The sequence below is a fragment of the Catharus ustulatus genome, chromosome 15, assembly GCF_009819885.2.
Source record: "Catharus ustulatus isolate bCatUst1 chromosome 15, bCatUst1.pri.v2, whole genome shotgun sequence".
NCBI classification, from domain to species: Eukaryota; Metazoa; Chordata; class Aves; order Passeriformes; family Turdidae; genus Catharus; species Catharus ustulatus.
In genome coordinates, this window is record NC_046235.1 from 8,260,489 (window position 1) to 8,272,806 (window position 12,318).

Genomic DNA, 12,318 nt, shown 5'->3' on the forward strand with positions numbered 1-12,318 from the left:
TTGCATTTTCAGGTGTTTCCATATCACACTTTCTGATTTTCTTTCCATAATAATTATCAGCTGCTAATTGAAACTAAGAGCTTCACTGGCAACAACTAAGCTTCAGGCTACAAAAATATCACATGCTTAAAACCAAGAGGTGCCTACTTCACCAGCATGGCTTATCTGAACGCCTCCTTCTGTAAAAGCCAGGGTAAGGTACATCAGAAAACAAAGCACAAGCAACAGGATGATATATTTTCAAATTTTGGAATGCCCCAACCTTTTGTTTTTCCTCATTTATTAAAAAAAACACCAAAACAACAAAACATTCAGGTAGATTCAAAAATATATCTCAGCCTTTCCCAGCCCTTTGGAGCAGGAGCTGCTTTAGGGATGGAAGCAGTTGCTTCAGCCTGATCATCCTGAGGAACCACAGTGAGCATCCCTCTTCACACCACTGCAGATGGCTCTTTCCACATGCTCTCACCCCAACAGGTCACTCAAGGTGACCTTCAAGAGCAACTAATCCCCCTTAAGTGAGACAAGGAAAAACGAAAGGCAATAAGCTGTTTTTCCTGATGGGCAAGAACAGAAACACTGAGCATCAGGTGAAGCACACCTGCACTTCTGAGTACACAAGCAGCAATTTTCTTACCTGTGTTAACAGACTCATCCCTGAAACTGATGTTATCAAGAAAAATAACACAGTATGCATCCAACAGCATTTTGTTTCGCCCTAAACCAACCCCCGTTGTTATAATTTCACTATAATTCCTATGTACCTTCAATGAGAAGAAATTATTCAAGTTACCTGGACAGAAGAAAACACTATTTTTAAGTTTCCATTCCCATTCCTCCCTCCTTTACCTTAACAATGGTTTTGCTTCTTTCATACACCTGGATTACCAAAACTCAAAGATGCTAATTTATCTAAGACATACACAGAGAATTTCACATAAAAGTTTATAGCTTCAAGATGTTACAGAAGTACTCAGAAAACTCCTTTGCTTTCAAATGATGCGATATTATATCCCAGGCAAAAGTAAACACAAGTGCACACACTATGAGTGTGTAACCTCTTCACCCAGTAACTATTAGATCAGTGCGTTTCTGTAGCGTAAAACCCCAATATCTGGGTGTGAAATGTTGCCTGAGCACTTGGAGTTCGTGGCTGATGCACCCACAGTGGTTGTTAGGATTCAGCATGTTTCTGCTATTAAATCAGTCCTCAAACAACAAGCTGCGAGTTCCCATGGAAGGGAGCCTGGGTTTGTGCCAGGGCATTAGCTCATGCTTTGTTTTCCCCAAAGCATGAGGCAGACATTTTCCCTCCTTCCTTCAGGAGATTCCATTGGTGCCCAGCTGGCTGGGAGGTCCCAGCAAGGGCTTTCCCAGAAGCAAGCATAGACCATCCTGCCCAGCAAGCAGGAAAGGAAGGATGGTCAGTCACCCTGAGAAAGGAAATTCCACCTCTCCAGCTAGAAGGCTTTAACCCCCAGCTCACAGAACTCAGCACGGCCTATGCCAGGCTTTTGCAAAGAAGTACATAGAAGTTTCCTGCTCGAAAGCAACCCACAGAGAACTCAAATACTCCATTTAATTAAAGTTAACTTAAATTAAATCCATTACTCAGTTAAATAAGGAGTCATTCACCCTTAGTAAAATACATATATATAAAATAGATATATAATTTAGCAAAAAGTAAATATGAGCAAATTTAAGACATTTTTAAAGGTGTTAAAATCAGTGGTAAGGGACAAGTTAATAGCAAACTACCCTCTCTGCTCTAGTGAGGGACACTGCTGCTATCCCTGGGTGCCCAGAGCTGGGGCATCAGAAGCTCAGACTCCCCTGAAGCTCACATGTGATTTTATTTATGCAATTAGGAGCAAGCACAATCAGCAGGGATACTATTTGTGAAGTCAGGGCAAGTATGAAAAACTCCCAGGAATGATGCTGCAGAGCCCATGCTGGGTGGATGCCATGTGCAATGAGCGGTGGCAGGTCCTGCAACCACACACACCTCTGACAAGAGTAAATGAAGGTATATTCACATTTCCACTGGCCTGGCTCACCCAGCACCACCCTGATTTCCTGCACTGCCTGGATCAGGCTGCTCAAACAATTACAGTAGATGCAAGTTTGTCCCAGTTTGTCTCTTCACCCTATTTTAGCTGGCATTTTCACATAGGAAGCCATGTGCCTTGCACCTGATTTTAGTCAGAGCAAACTAACAACAAATCTCTGTGGACTGAGACCTGGGTGTCAAGAACAGAATAACACACAGAAAAAATAATTCATAACTGATGAGCAGGAGCAGCCTTCTCATTGTTCTGTGCAACTCCCCTGATGCTGTGGCTCTTCTCCACAGCCCAGAGCTCACCCTCTCAGTCAGATGGTCAGGCTGTGAAAGCCACTGCTTAGGACATAGCACAAGAGAGGACCAAATGCACTGATGCACCTCTCTCACCCATCCCCTGAGAGTGACACAGGGGCTGCTCTGCTAGCTCAGCAGCACCAGGACGCCATTCCCAATGGACTGCTCTGGGAAGTGCTTCTTCCTGTCTGCACTGCCAGAGGAAACCCAGCCTTTCACCCCACATAGGTATTTCAACCAAGCATTCAGGTTTGGGAGGCCTTGCATCCTATTCCAGCTCTGGCTACATGCTGCCAATTTAATTCCTGCTGCTGTTATTCTCCCACCCACACACTTTATCTATTGTCAGCACTTGACAGGGTCCCCACAGCCCAAAGCCCATGTTTCCAGCCACCCCGGGCCAGAGAGCTGCCAATTCCAGCAGTTTGGGAATGAACAAGGAAACAAACACCCTCTTTTTTTATAACCACTGCATGGCAGTATTTTGACTAGCAAGTTCATGCTAGAGGAAGCCAAAATCAGTGGGATCTCCAGAAAGCGACAGATGGGTGCTCCCACTCCCTCCGTCTGCCAGGGGGAGAGTGGCTGGGGCCAGCACCCACAAGGACACCAACACCCTGCCAAGTGAGACTGGGGATCCCAACATGTGATGGTGGTGATGTCATGTCTGCATGACAGAAATCTTGACTGCTGGCAGGAAAGCTCCAAGCTGTCCCCAGCATCCCCCTGGGTCCCACCTCCACCCATCTCTGGGTCCAACAGACAGGCAAGCCCCTTTTTTAGGTTGCAAGTCTGAATGTCACTGCCTCCTCTGTACGTCCTTGCTGTTAAAGGATAGACTTGTCTAGCGAAACCAACTGATAACCAAAGTCTGCTTTTTTAAAAAATAAAATTATTTCACAAAAGTGACTCACTCATCAGTGTTGTTCCTGCTAATTGTGAAAAAGAAGCTGTCCAGTTTCAGCTTCTTCAGTTTGAGGGCAGCTATTCCCCACAGTCATGGCAATAATCAAAGTTTTAATAAGGAGGATTGATTACATTCTTGGATTCTGAGTAGGGGTTTACCAGAAAGCTCAACTGAGAAACCACAGTAGATTTAGCAAGAGGGGAGAGGAACTGACCAGCCACTCCACACCTTACAAGTTCTCTTGAACAAAAGGCAACTACAAATTTTGTTGCCTTCAAGACAAAGATTACACCTAAGAAAAACCTAAATTGTAATAATAGAAACACAGATTTTCCTACAAATCACTCAGACTGAGGCATTCTGCTTATGCTCACATATTTCAAGCAAGGGTTACTGTACTCATAAGTCAAGATTTTCAACAGATCTTTGCCCAGTATGATGAAAAGCATATAGAACAAAACCTGGAGGAAGAAAGGATACATGCTCCACATTACTGCAAAGGCCACTTGGGGTAAAACTCTCAAAACCTTTTTCAGGGACAAACACCCGACTTCTTTTTGTGATTTGAGGGCAGAATTCCAGCAGAAATTTTTCCTTGTGTTTCAAAGCAGATTGCTTTTTTCCAGATGCAAGGAAGTGCACCTAAAGGTTGCACATACTGAGCTGAGTTACTACTTTACAATGATTTTTCCTTCTCACAATCCACTAAGTGCCTTTGCTAGAGCAGCTGAATGAACACAGCACAGGACAGCCCTGGGCCACCTGGCATTGCTTCACAGGGACTCCAGCCATGCCTGGAAGCTCTGCTCCCAGGGGACTGGATACCTGCAGCAAGGGTTGGCTCTCTTTGGGTGCTGCTGATGCTCACCCTCAGCCGCACAGAGGTCAGAGGATATCAGTGACAACATTTGGGTTAGCACAGCTGCTGGCATCTGTTTCAGGTTGTCAACATGAACCACACCGGAGGCACAGGCAGTTTGGGGAGAAGAGTCAACTAACACACCTTGAGTGCAAGTGCAGCAACCTGGAGGTGTGCATGGAACCACCTTCACCTCCTCTCTGGAAACCCAAAAAGACACTAAGGAAGACAACACATAGATACCAAAATAAGGAGCAAGAGTAGGAATCTGCTGCCTGTACTTTTATACCCTTGTTCACACACCTCTCTTGGTGCCCTACCACAAACACATCTGCTAACACACCCATGACCCCAATTTATATATTTTCAGTGTAGGTCTGGATTCAGACTAATACATCTCTACTGTCTTCATTATACTCTATAAAACTGTCTAATTTTTTTAGAAGATCCATATGTAACATATATTAATAGTCAGATTCAAATCCAATCTGCATTAAACCTCAGAAAGTTGTATCTGGCAGTGGAACTGCTGCACATTTGTTCCTCATTTAATATTATTCATAAGTAAAGCCTAGTAAGAAAAAATATCTGCCAGAAAAGATGGCTGTAATGGATAAATGAAGCAAACATGGCCAGAATGCAAGGCCCAAGCTCACACATCACCCTTACTGTAAGTCAGGGCAGGAAAGACAAACAGCCCCATGTGTCACTGGTGTGCAGTGTGAAGGCAGCTCTGACAGTGCTGCTGTTGTGCCGTGCCTCTGCCCACCGTCCCTGGGCAGAAATGCAGAATATCTGCAAATTCCTCATCACTGACTGGAATGGCCAACAGATTCAATGGCTTCACACTCTGGTCCATTTCTCCTAGGGTTTGGAGCATCTCACCCTCATCCTGACCACTCGGTGGGCTCTCCGGTGCCTGTATTTTCTCCCTATTCTTCACTGAAGGAGATACCATTCCTTGTAGCGTAATTCCCTCTCTTCCACACTTGCAGCTCTTGTATTCCTTCTGACTTGAGCCAAGGGAGGTCTGAGGGGGCAATCTGGAACCATCAGGACACTCTAAAAGCCTCTCTGGAACAGAGCTGTTGAGCTGAACCAGCAGATCCTGCACACAGGCATTTTGCAAGGACTGGAGAAAAACCATGGAACAGCATATAACACAAACCACCTTTGTGGAGAAGGAGACCATCTGAGCAGTATTTGAACACTCAGCATCAGCCAAAGAGCACTCACATGCTTTGGGAGCATGCACAGGGGATTCTGTCAGCCTGAACTGACAGACTTTAATGTTCTGAAGGCTGTAGGCAGCCCCAGGGTCTCTACCACTGCCCTGGGAGGAGTGGCCAACCAACAGCAGTGAGAAGCCTCAGCAGGCCCAAGCCCTGCCATCCATGACCTGGGAAAGTTGGCAGCATGTGCATCAGCTCAGCACACATTCAAGGGGGAGCCAGACAGCCAGAGCTGCCCTCTGCCTATCTGTCCCCTTGGTCTCCTCCTTGTTCCCTAGATATCTCCACAACACAGACCAGCACGTGCAAAAATTGGCAAACCAGTACCTCATAAGCAGAGAGGGAGAAGAGAAACTCCATTTCTCTTCCCATTGAGAAGCCAAAGGAGAATGAGAGTCACCTCTGACCCTGTTAAGAAGTCATTAGACATAGGTGGGAAAGATGGGGAGACCTGCTTAGCTCCATCCACCACCTGGCTGCTGCCAGGAGACAGGGTAGTAAGGCAGGGCAGGATATGGGTAGAAGGCTCCAGGGAACAGAGCAGAGGACAGAGGGAAGAAAGAAGCTCCAAAACAAAGAGGAGTGAGAGAGGAAAAAACCAACAACAACAACAAGCAACAAAAAAAACCAACAAAAAACCCCACACAAAACTAAACCAAAGGAAAAATGTGAGAGCACTACACCCTACATGCCCCCCCACAGTAAACAAAACAAAACAACCAAACAACAAAACCCAACAAAAAAAGAAACCCACCACAATGGGAGGTCAATCACTGTCATGGGATTGAGACGGTGCAGCAGATTTTGGAAGCAGCCAAGGTAGAGGCACACCAGCTGAGGCAGACAGACCCTGGGCATGCTGTACCCTGGGAAGGGCAGGCACTGGACAGTCATAGGACTCAAAACAGCTCCATCCAAAGTAACACTAACTCTGAGCTTGGTCATGGCCTCATGGTGGTCAGTGCTGAATGCGACTCTCCATGTACTGCCCAGCCATCTTGTGTCCCTGCAATCTGATCCAGCAAAGCCTGGCTTGGGTGAAAGGCAATGACACAGACAGGATTATGCCAGTTCTGCTCAGGATCTGGCTCACCGTGGGAACCAGGACTGTACAAGCCCAAGAAAAGCACAGACAGACTTGCACAGAACTTTAAAACCACACATGGAGATTCCTTCACTTCTGGAACGATCACAGGCAGAGCACAGGGCTTTGCAGGTTCCAAACACAGATGTCCTCTCCTCAAAAGCAAGTTGGGAGAGCAGCAGATGCGCAGGGCTGCGGATGCCATACCTGTGGGTCCGCCTCAATGTTGACTCGGTATGCTTGAGCCTTGCCATCTTCCAGGACAGGGGGTGACCAGGTCTTCCCTTCAGCTCTGCAGTAGAAAATAAACTCTACTTAAATTGCTTCTAAAAAGCTCAAACCAAACTGCTCCTCCCCAAACAAACAAAACCTACAAAAATCCCAAAGAAAGAAGCAAGCTCCTTAAAACAAAAAAAGCAATAAATAAATAATAATAATATTTAAAAAAAAAAGACAAACAAGGGGAAAAAATCCAAACACATATATAGCATTCCCTGGCAGGTTTATGTTATATGTGCACTGTGTACTAGACCGCATCAGGAATTCTATTAACACCTTTAAGGGAGAAGGCTTTCACCACCCTGTATGAATCATCTTGACCCTTTCAACAGTTGCCAGATAGAAAAAGCTCTAAAAATACAGTTTCCATTCCCAAAAGCATTTTCAGTCCTGCCAAGGCAGAGCACAATAGTCACAGTCCAAAGATTCTCCATGTGCCTGATCATTTTTTTTCCCCACAAAGGCATCTGGGGTCATGGCTGGAATGGGATCTCCAGCACAGATCTCCAACACTTAGGCTATGAGGGAGCCACAGGGGCCTGGGCAAGGTCCAGCAGGTACACAGACTTTTTAGGATGCAAGAAGGTTAAGTTGGAAGATGGAAACTCAATTAAGTTCAAGATAAAGCTTTCAACATTCAAACTATTCTGTTTATCATAACAGCCTATATATGCACCACTTTACAAAAATAGGTTTTGTTCCATGGGCACAAATATATCAAAGCATCCTTTGTGGATTCTCACCCCTGCCATATATCTCATCCACTTTCAGTTACATTATCTGCAGTCTAAGTTTGAAAAATAAGGAGCACAATTTTAACCCAAGAATCCTCCAGGGGATTTGTACCTTTGGTATTCTGCAGCTATACAAGTCAAGATACAAAGCTGCCTTTCTAAATTTAGGGTCTGACCCAAAACCTGCCAAATGCAGGGACTCCCACTGACGTGAACATACTTTGGATCCAGTCCCTGAGCCCTTCAGCCTTTTTTCCCTCACGATTATCATTACTGCTTTTCCAACAGGGGGTGATTACAGTAATTTCACGATTATAAGCTGCACCTGATTATAAGCCACACTCTCATTTGCAGCGAGGACCCGTGTGCAACAAAGTAACGAATTACTAACAGAATCGCAGGATTGGGGGGGTTTACTGGCTCGGCTTGGGGCTGGGCGGGCTTGGCCCATTTGAGGCTGCCTATGGGGCCAGGTGGCCCAGCTCGGCGCTGTCACTCAGCTGGGCTGCTCGGGGCCGGCCACCGCTGCCACTGGGCTCACTCGCCCCGGCCTGGCACTGCCCTGCAGTGGGAGCCCGCCTGCACCTGCAGCAGCAGGCAGGGACAGAGCCTCCCGCCTCCCCCCCGGGCCGCAGGGCCGGCAGGAGGGAACCCCCCGCCTCCCCTGCTGCACTGCCAGCACGGAGTCCGCCTCCACCCGCCACGCAACAGAGTAACCAATTTGTAACAATCGCGCAATCCCAGGTTTTACTCACAGGTGCTCAGTTCGGCACCTCAGCTTGCACTTCCGGGTTGGGAAATTTCAGAACTTTTTTCATATATTGGCCACTCCTGAGTGTAAGCCGCATTTCCGGGTTGAGAGCAAAATTTCAGTCAAAATGGTGCGGCTTGTAATTGTGAAATTACTGTACTCTCATAGCTAGGTATCTTGTTCTGATACATTATCTTTACTGTTGTTATTTGATTTTAGGTTAGCATAATTCACTTATAAATTGTTCTTTCCAACTGGGACAAAGGAAACAGTCCCTCCCAGGAACATCAGCATTCCCAGCAACCCCGACTTGCTTTTTGCCATGATCTGGTACTGTGTACATTGCTTCCACACTGAAAATCAAATCTGGAGGCCCAGAACAATGGAAACACCTAACTGGCAGGGATCACTATTATTACTTCTGTGCTTTCCCCTGCAGTGAGCTAGGCCAGTGAGAGCTCACAGTGCCCCAAGAGGGGTCCATAATGACCTTCCCCATCACTCAGCTCTGGAGCCCACATGCCAAACACATCTTAAAGTATCCCCAAAGACTTCAACCTGCCAGTAAATAAGAACAGAGTTTCAGAAAGTGATTCTAATTGCAGAAGATAAGAGCAGTAGCAGTAAATTCATTCTGCATGAAGGTATGGCATTCAGTCATCAGTATTACCAGCACTTCCCAGTTCTCCACAACCCTGAGAGAGATCACACTGTCTGTACTAGAAAGCAGATAAACCTGTGCTTTCCAAAAGTCATCATGGGTATACTTACACTTAATGACAGACATGGACAGACTTCAGTTTGGAGAATGGAGAAGTCCATTCATTAATAATGCTTTAATGATTAAACTCAAGACTTCACTATCAGTTCTTCAGTTCTGGTTATATCAGAAGTTCTTGGTATAACCAAGACCAACTTTGACAGCTTCCAGCAACAGTCTGAACAAAGCCAGGCTCACGTCAGCCCCAGCTTCCACTTGAAGGACACTGAAAGAAGCTGATAGAGCACAATTTGGTCTCCACACTTTTAAAGGCAAAGCTAAGGTGAATGGGAGAACCACCAGCCTCACCAAAAACAAAGTCATGTTGTAAGTTTGATGAGCATTTATGCTTACACAGGGAGACCCTCTCTTTTCCCTGGGAACAGCAAAATACCATGTAATCTAAAATAATCCAAATAATTAAGAGATCACTCTGCCTGAGAGAACAATGCTACAGGCAGCTACTGCAGGAGGGCCTGATGTTTGGAGCTTATGCCCCAACCCTGGCTGCCAGGAACACCCTATGTTCACATCCCCAACAGAACCAGCAGCACAGGGGTCGCCTGTACATCCCAGAACAAGCCCCAGAGCAGTGGGGACTTGGGGGACAGCAGAGTCACCCGAGATTCCCCAGCAGCAAATTCCCTCTACCAACAATCAGAGCTTTGTGTTTAGGCAACAGCAAAACCCCATTTTTCGTGTGTCACAGGCAACATACCAGGCAGCACTCAAATGTTCCAAGTTGTTCAATATACAGCTCAATGACAGGAAAAGCGTTCTCAGACGTGCTATAGAGGATTAAAGGCAGCTATGTGGAAATCATGACCCTGCATTTATACCACTCTGCTCTCTTAATGGCATCTAGGACAGTCCCAAGAAAAATAACTTGACCTAGGTTAGTGCAAGGCCTTCCACACAGTGCTTAGTAGGAAATGGATCCACAAACAGGACATCACTTTAAAAAAAACAAAGTTGCAGACACCTTTTATCCCACCATTTGCTTTCTAAAATTCTCAGTAATTTTCAAAAGATTACTTGCATATACTCACATAGTTTACCAGAATGTTTTTTCACCTGGTAGTGATCTGCAAGTCTCCCTCTCAACATTTGCAGATCTGCTTTTAAGTTGCAAGAATGCCTGTGTCTTACTAAATTTCTAATTTCTCCATCCCCTTAAAAACTAACATTCATCACTAGTATCACATTTATCACAAGCTGCAACCTGGATCCAGGTCATGGCTATCTGTCACCATGCAGCCACAAACCACCAGAATAATCACTTTGCTGTATTTCACCCCTTTTCTTTGGGGGGGTGATTCCAGGGTCCTGCCCCTCTCCTGACTGCTCTTCATCTCCCACCGTGGCACCACTATGCTCACAACTGATTGTTATCACTGATATGGCCATTAGCCTTCTAGAAGCTGAACTCAGTCTAGGAGCAGCTGCAGCCAATGCTTCAAACTTCTCAGGATTGTGAATCTCACCACAATAACCATGAGATGTTGGATCAATCCTCTGCAAGGCAGGTGAGTAGCACAGCAGCTGAGGACCCAGCTCATTCAGACTATGTGAATACACTGCAGGATTTCTCCTCCTTCATTGCTCTCAGCTGAAACCATTGTGTATTGCTCTGGAAAGCGGCCACTTTTCCTCTCCATTACTTTTCAAGGAGCTCAAGAGGGGAAGCTATGATTCACTTTTTCAGTTCTACTTTTACTGGAAACTTGAGAACATACATTGTCATCTGTCCCAGCTTCCAGCAGCTTGCCTGTACTGCTTACAGCTAACATACCCCAATAAAATCCCCAGGAACTGGGGAAGATGGGAGGAACATCAACTACATGAGGTTCCAGGTACTTTTGGGGCTACATAGCCAGCAGATTCATTACTGGGCTTTCTCACAAAGAAACTTTCAAAGAAACTCCATCTCTACAGAGCAGGAATAGAAAGAGGACCTTCACAGTCAATTCTCCAAGCAGACTCTGCAGTGGCATACACACCAAACTGAGGGGGAAGACACTGCTTCCAGGATTTAGTTTAGATAGAAGGAATCAAAGCCAAACCTTTGCAGATTTATTCTTTGACAACACAGTCAGGAAATAAATTCAGTTCAACCACCCTGGGGTTCTTGGCTGCACCTAGGGTCAGATAGATGTTCCCAGTCATCTAGCATCCACTTGGCCCTGTGCACAACAGCCCCAGTGCTGTCACCAAAAGAAAGGGCTAGAAATCATAAAATTGTGAAAGCTGAAAAAGCCCTCTCAGACCATCAAGCCCCACTGTTACCCCAGCATCACCAAGCCCACCACATGGTTTAGTAACCATGTCCCCAAGTGCCCCATCTACATGTCTTTTAAATCCCTCCAGGGATATGAGTTCCCTGGGCTTGAAAATCCATTTAGTGAAGAAATCTTCCCTAACAGCGAATTGAAACCTCCCCTGGCATAACACGCTAACACACTTCTTGCCTCTTAAGGAATTTGTTGTGTAACTTGGAAACAACTTCACAGTGAGTAAAAAGAACAAGTTTTACCAGGTGTCTGTGAGTAATAGTTCATGGGGCTGCTCAGCACCCAAGATCCTTCTTCAACTAGCTGCCATGTAACTGGCCTGACCCTTCCTGCACTAAGGCAGGCAAAGTACATCCCATGCTACCTTGGCTTGAGATTCAACAGCAGGGAAGATGATGATAGAACAGCTGCCTTATTTATCACCAAGGCAGCCTGAATCATCCTGCTAAATCTTAAACAGCACCATCGTTACCTTCCCTACAGCCTCATTAAGCCCATCTGAACTCCTGGTTCCCCATTTTGGAGCCATTAACGAGAGTCTGAACATCCAGCTCTTATTCCAGGGGTGCCCAAGTAATTCCTCACACCTTGTATTAGTGCCCACATAGGCATGAGTTACATAAATCAGCTCCTATTGTAAACCAATCAGGATTTTCAACCACTTTGTTTCAGAACAGTAAGGGCACTGTGCTGCTTTGCCTTTCACAGCCTCACTGCCCAAAGACAGACTTGCACATGTTGGGGTAAAGCAGGATCCAAAAAATCCAGGGACAAAACACCCATTAACTTCAGGGAGATCAAAGGTCTGGCCAAGAAAGGAGTTAGAAAATGGAGGGTGGGAAGAACAAGGGAAACCCCCTTCAAGATATTTGTCCTTGATAAAGGACACAGATTTGAAAAAAAGGAAATATCTGCTAGTCCAACCTGAGAGCAGGGGCAGCTTCACAGATTCCAACACTGACTGTGGGTTCCAGGGGCTGTGACATCCCCTAGCCAGCAGTTTTTCCAATGTGGGCATAGGGTCAGTTTCTTCAGGAAAGCTGAAGCACAAGCATTCATCCT

The 12,318-nt window shown here is 45.8% G+C and overlaps 1 protein-coding gene across 1 annotated transcript in view; it reads right to left on the reverse strand.

Moving 5' to 3' along the window:
- Nucleotides 1–12,318, reverse strand: part of PDLIM4 (PDZ and LIM domain 4) — a 45,259-nt gene that overhangs the window by 18,190 nt on the left and 14,751 nt on the right. The window contains exon 3 of the mRNA XM_033073521.1: nt 6,649–6,733. Within this exon, the coding sequence (XP_032929412.1) occupies nt 6,649–6,733 (85 nt within the window). The remainder of the gene's footprint in view (nt 1–6,648; nt 6,734–12,318) is intronic.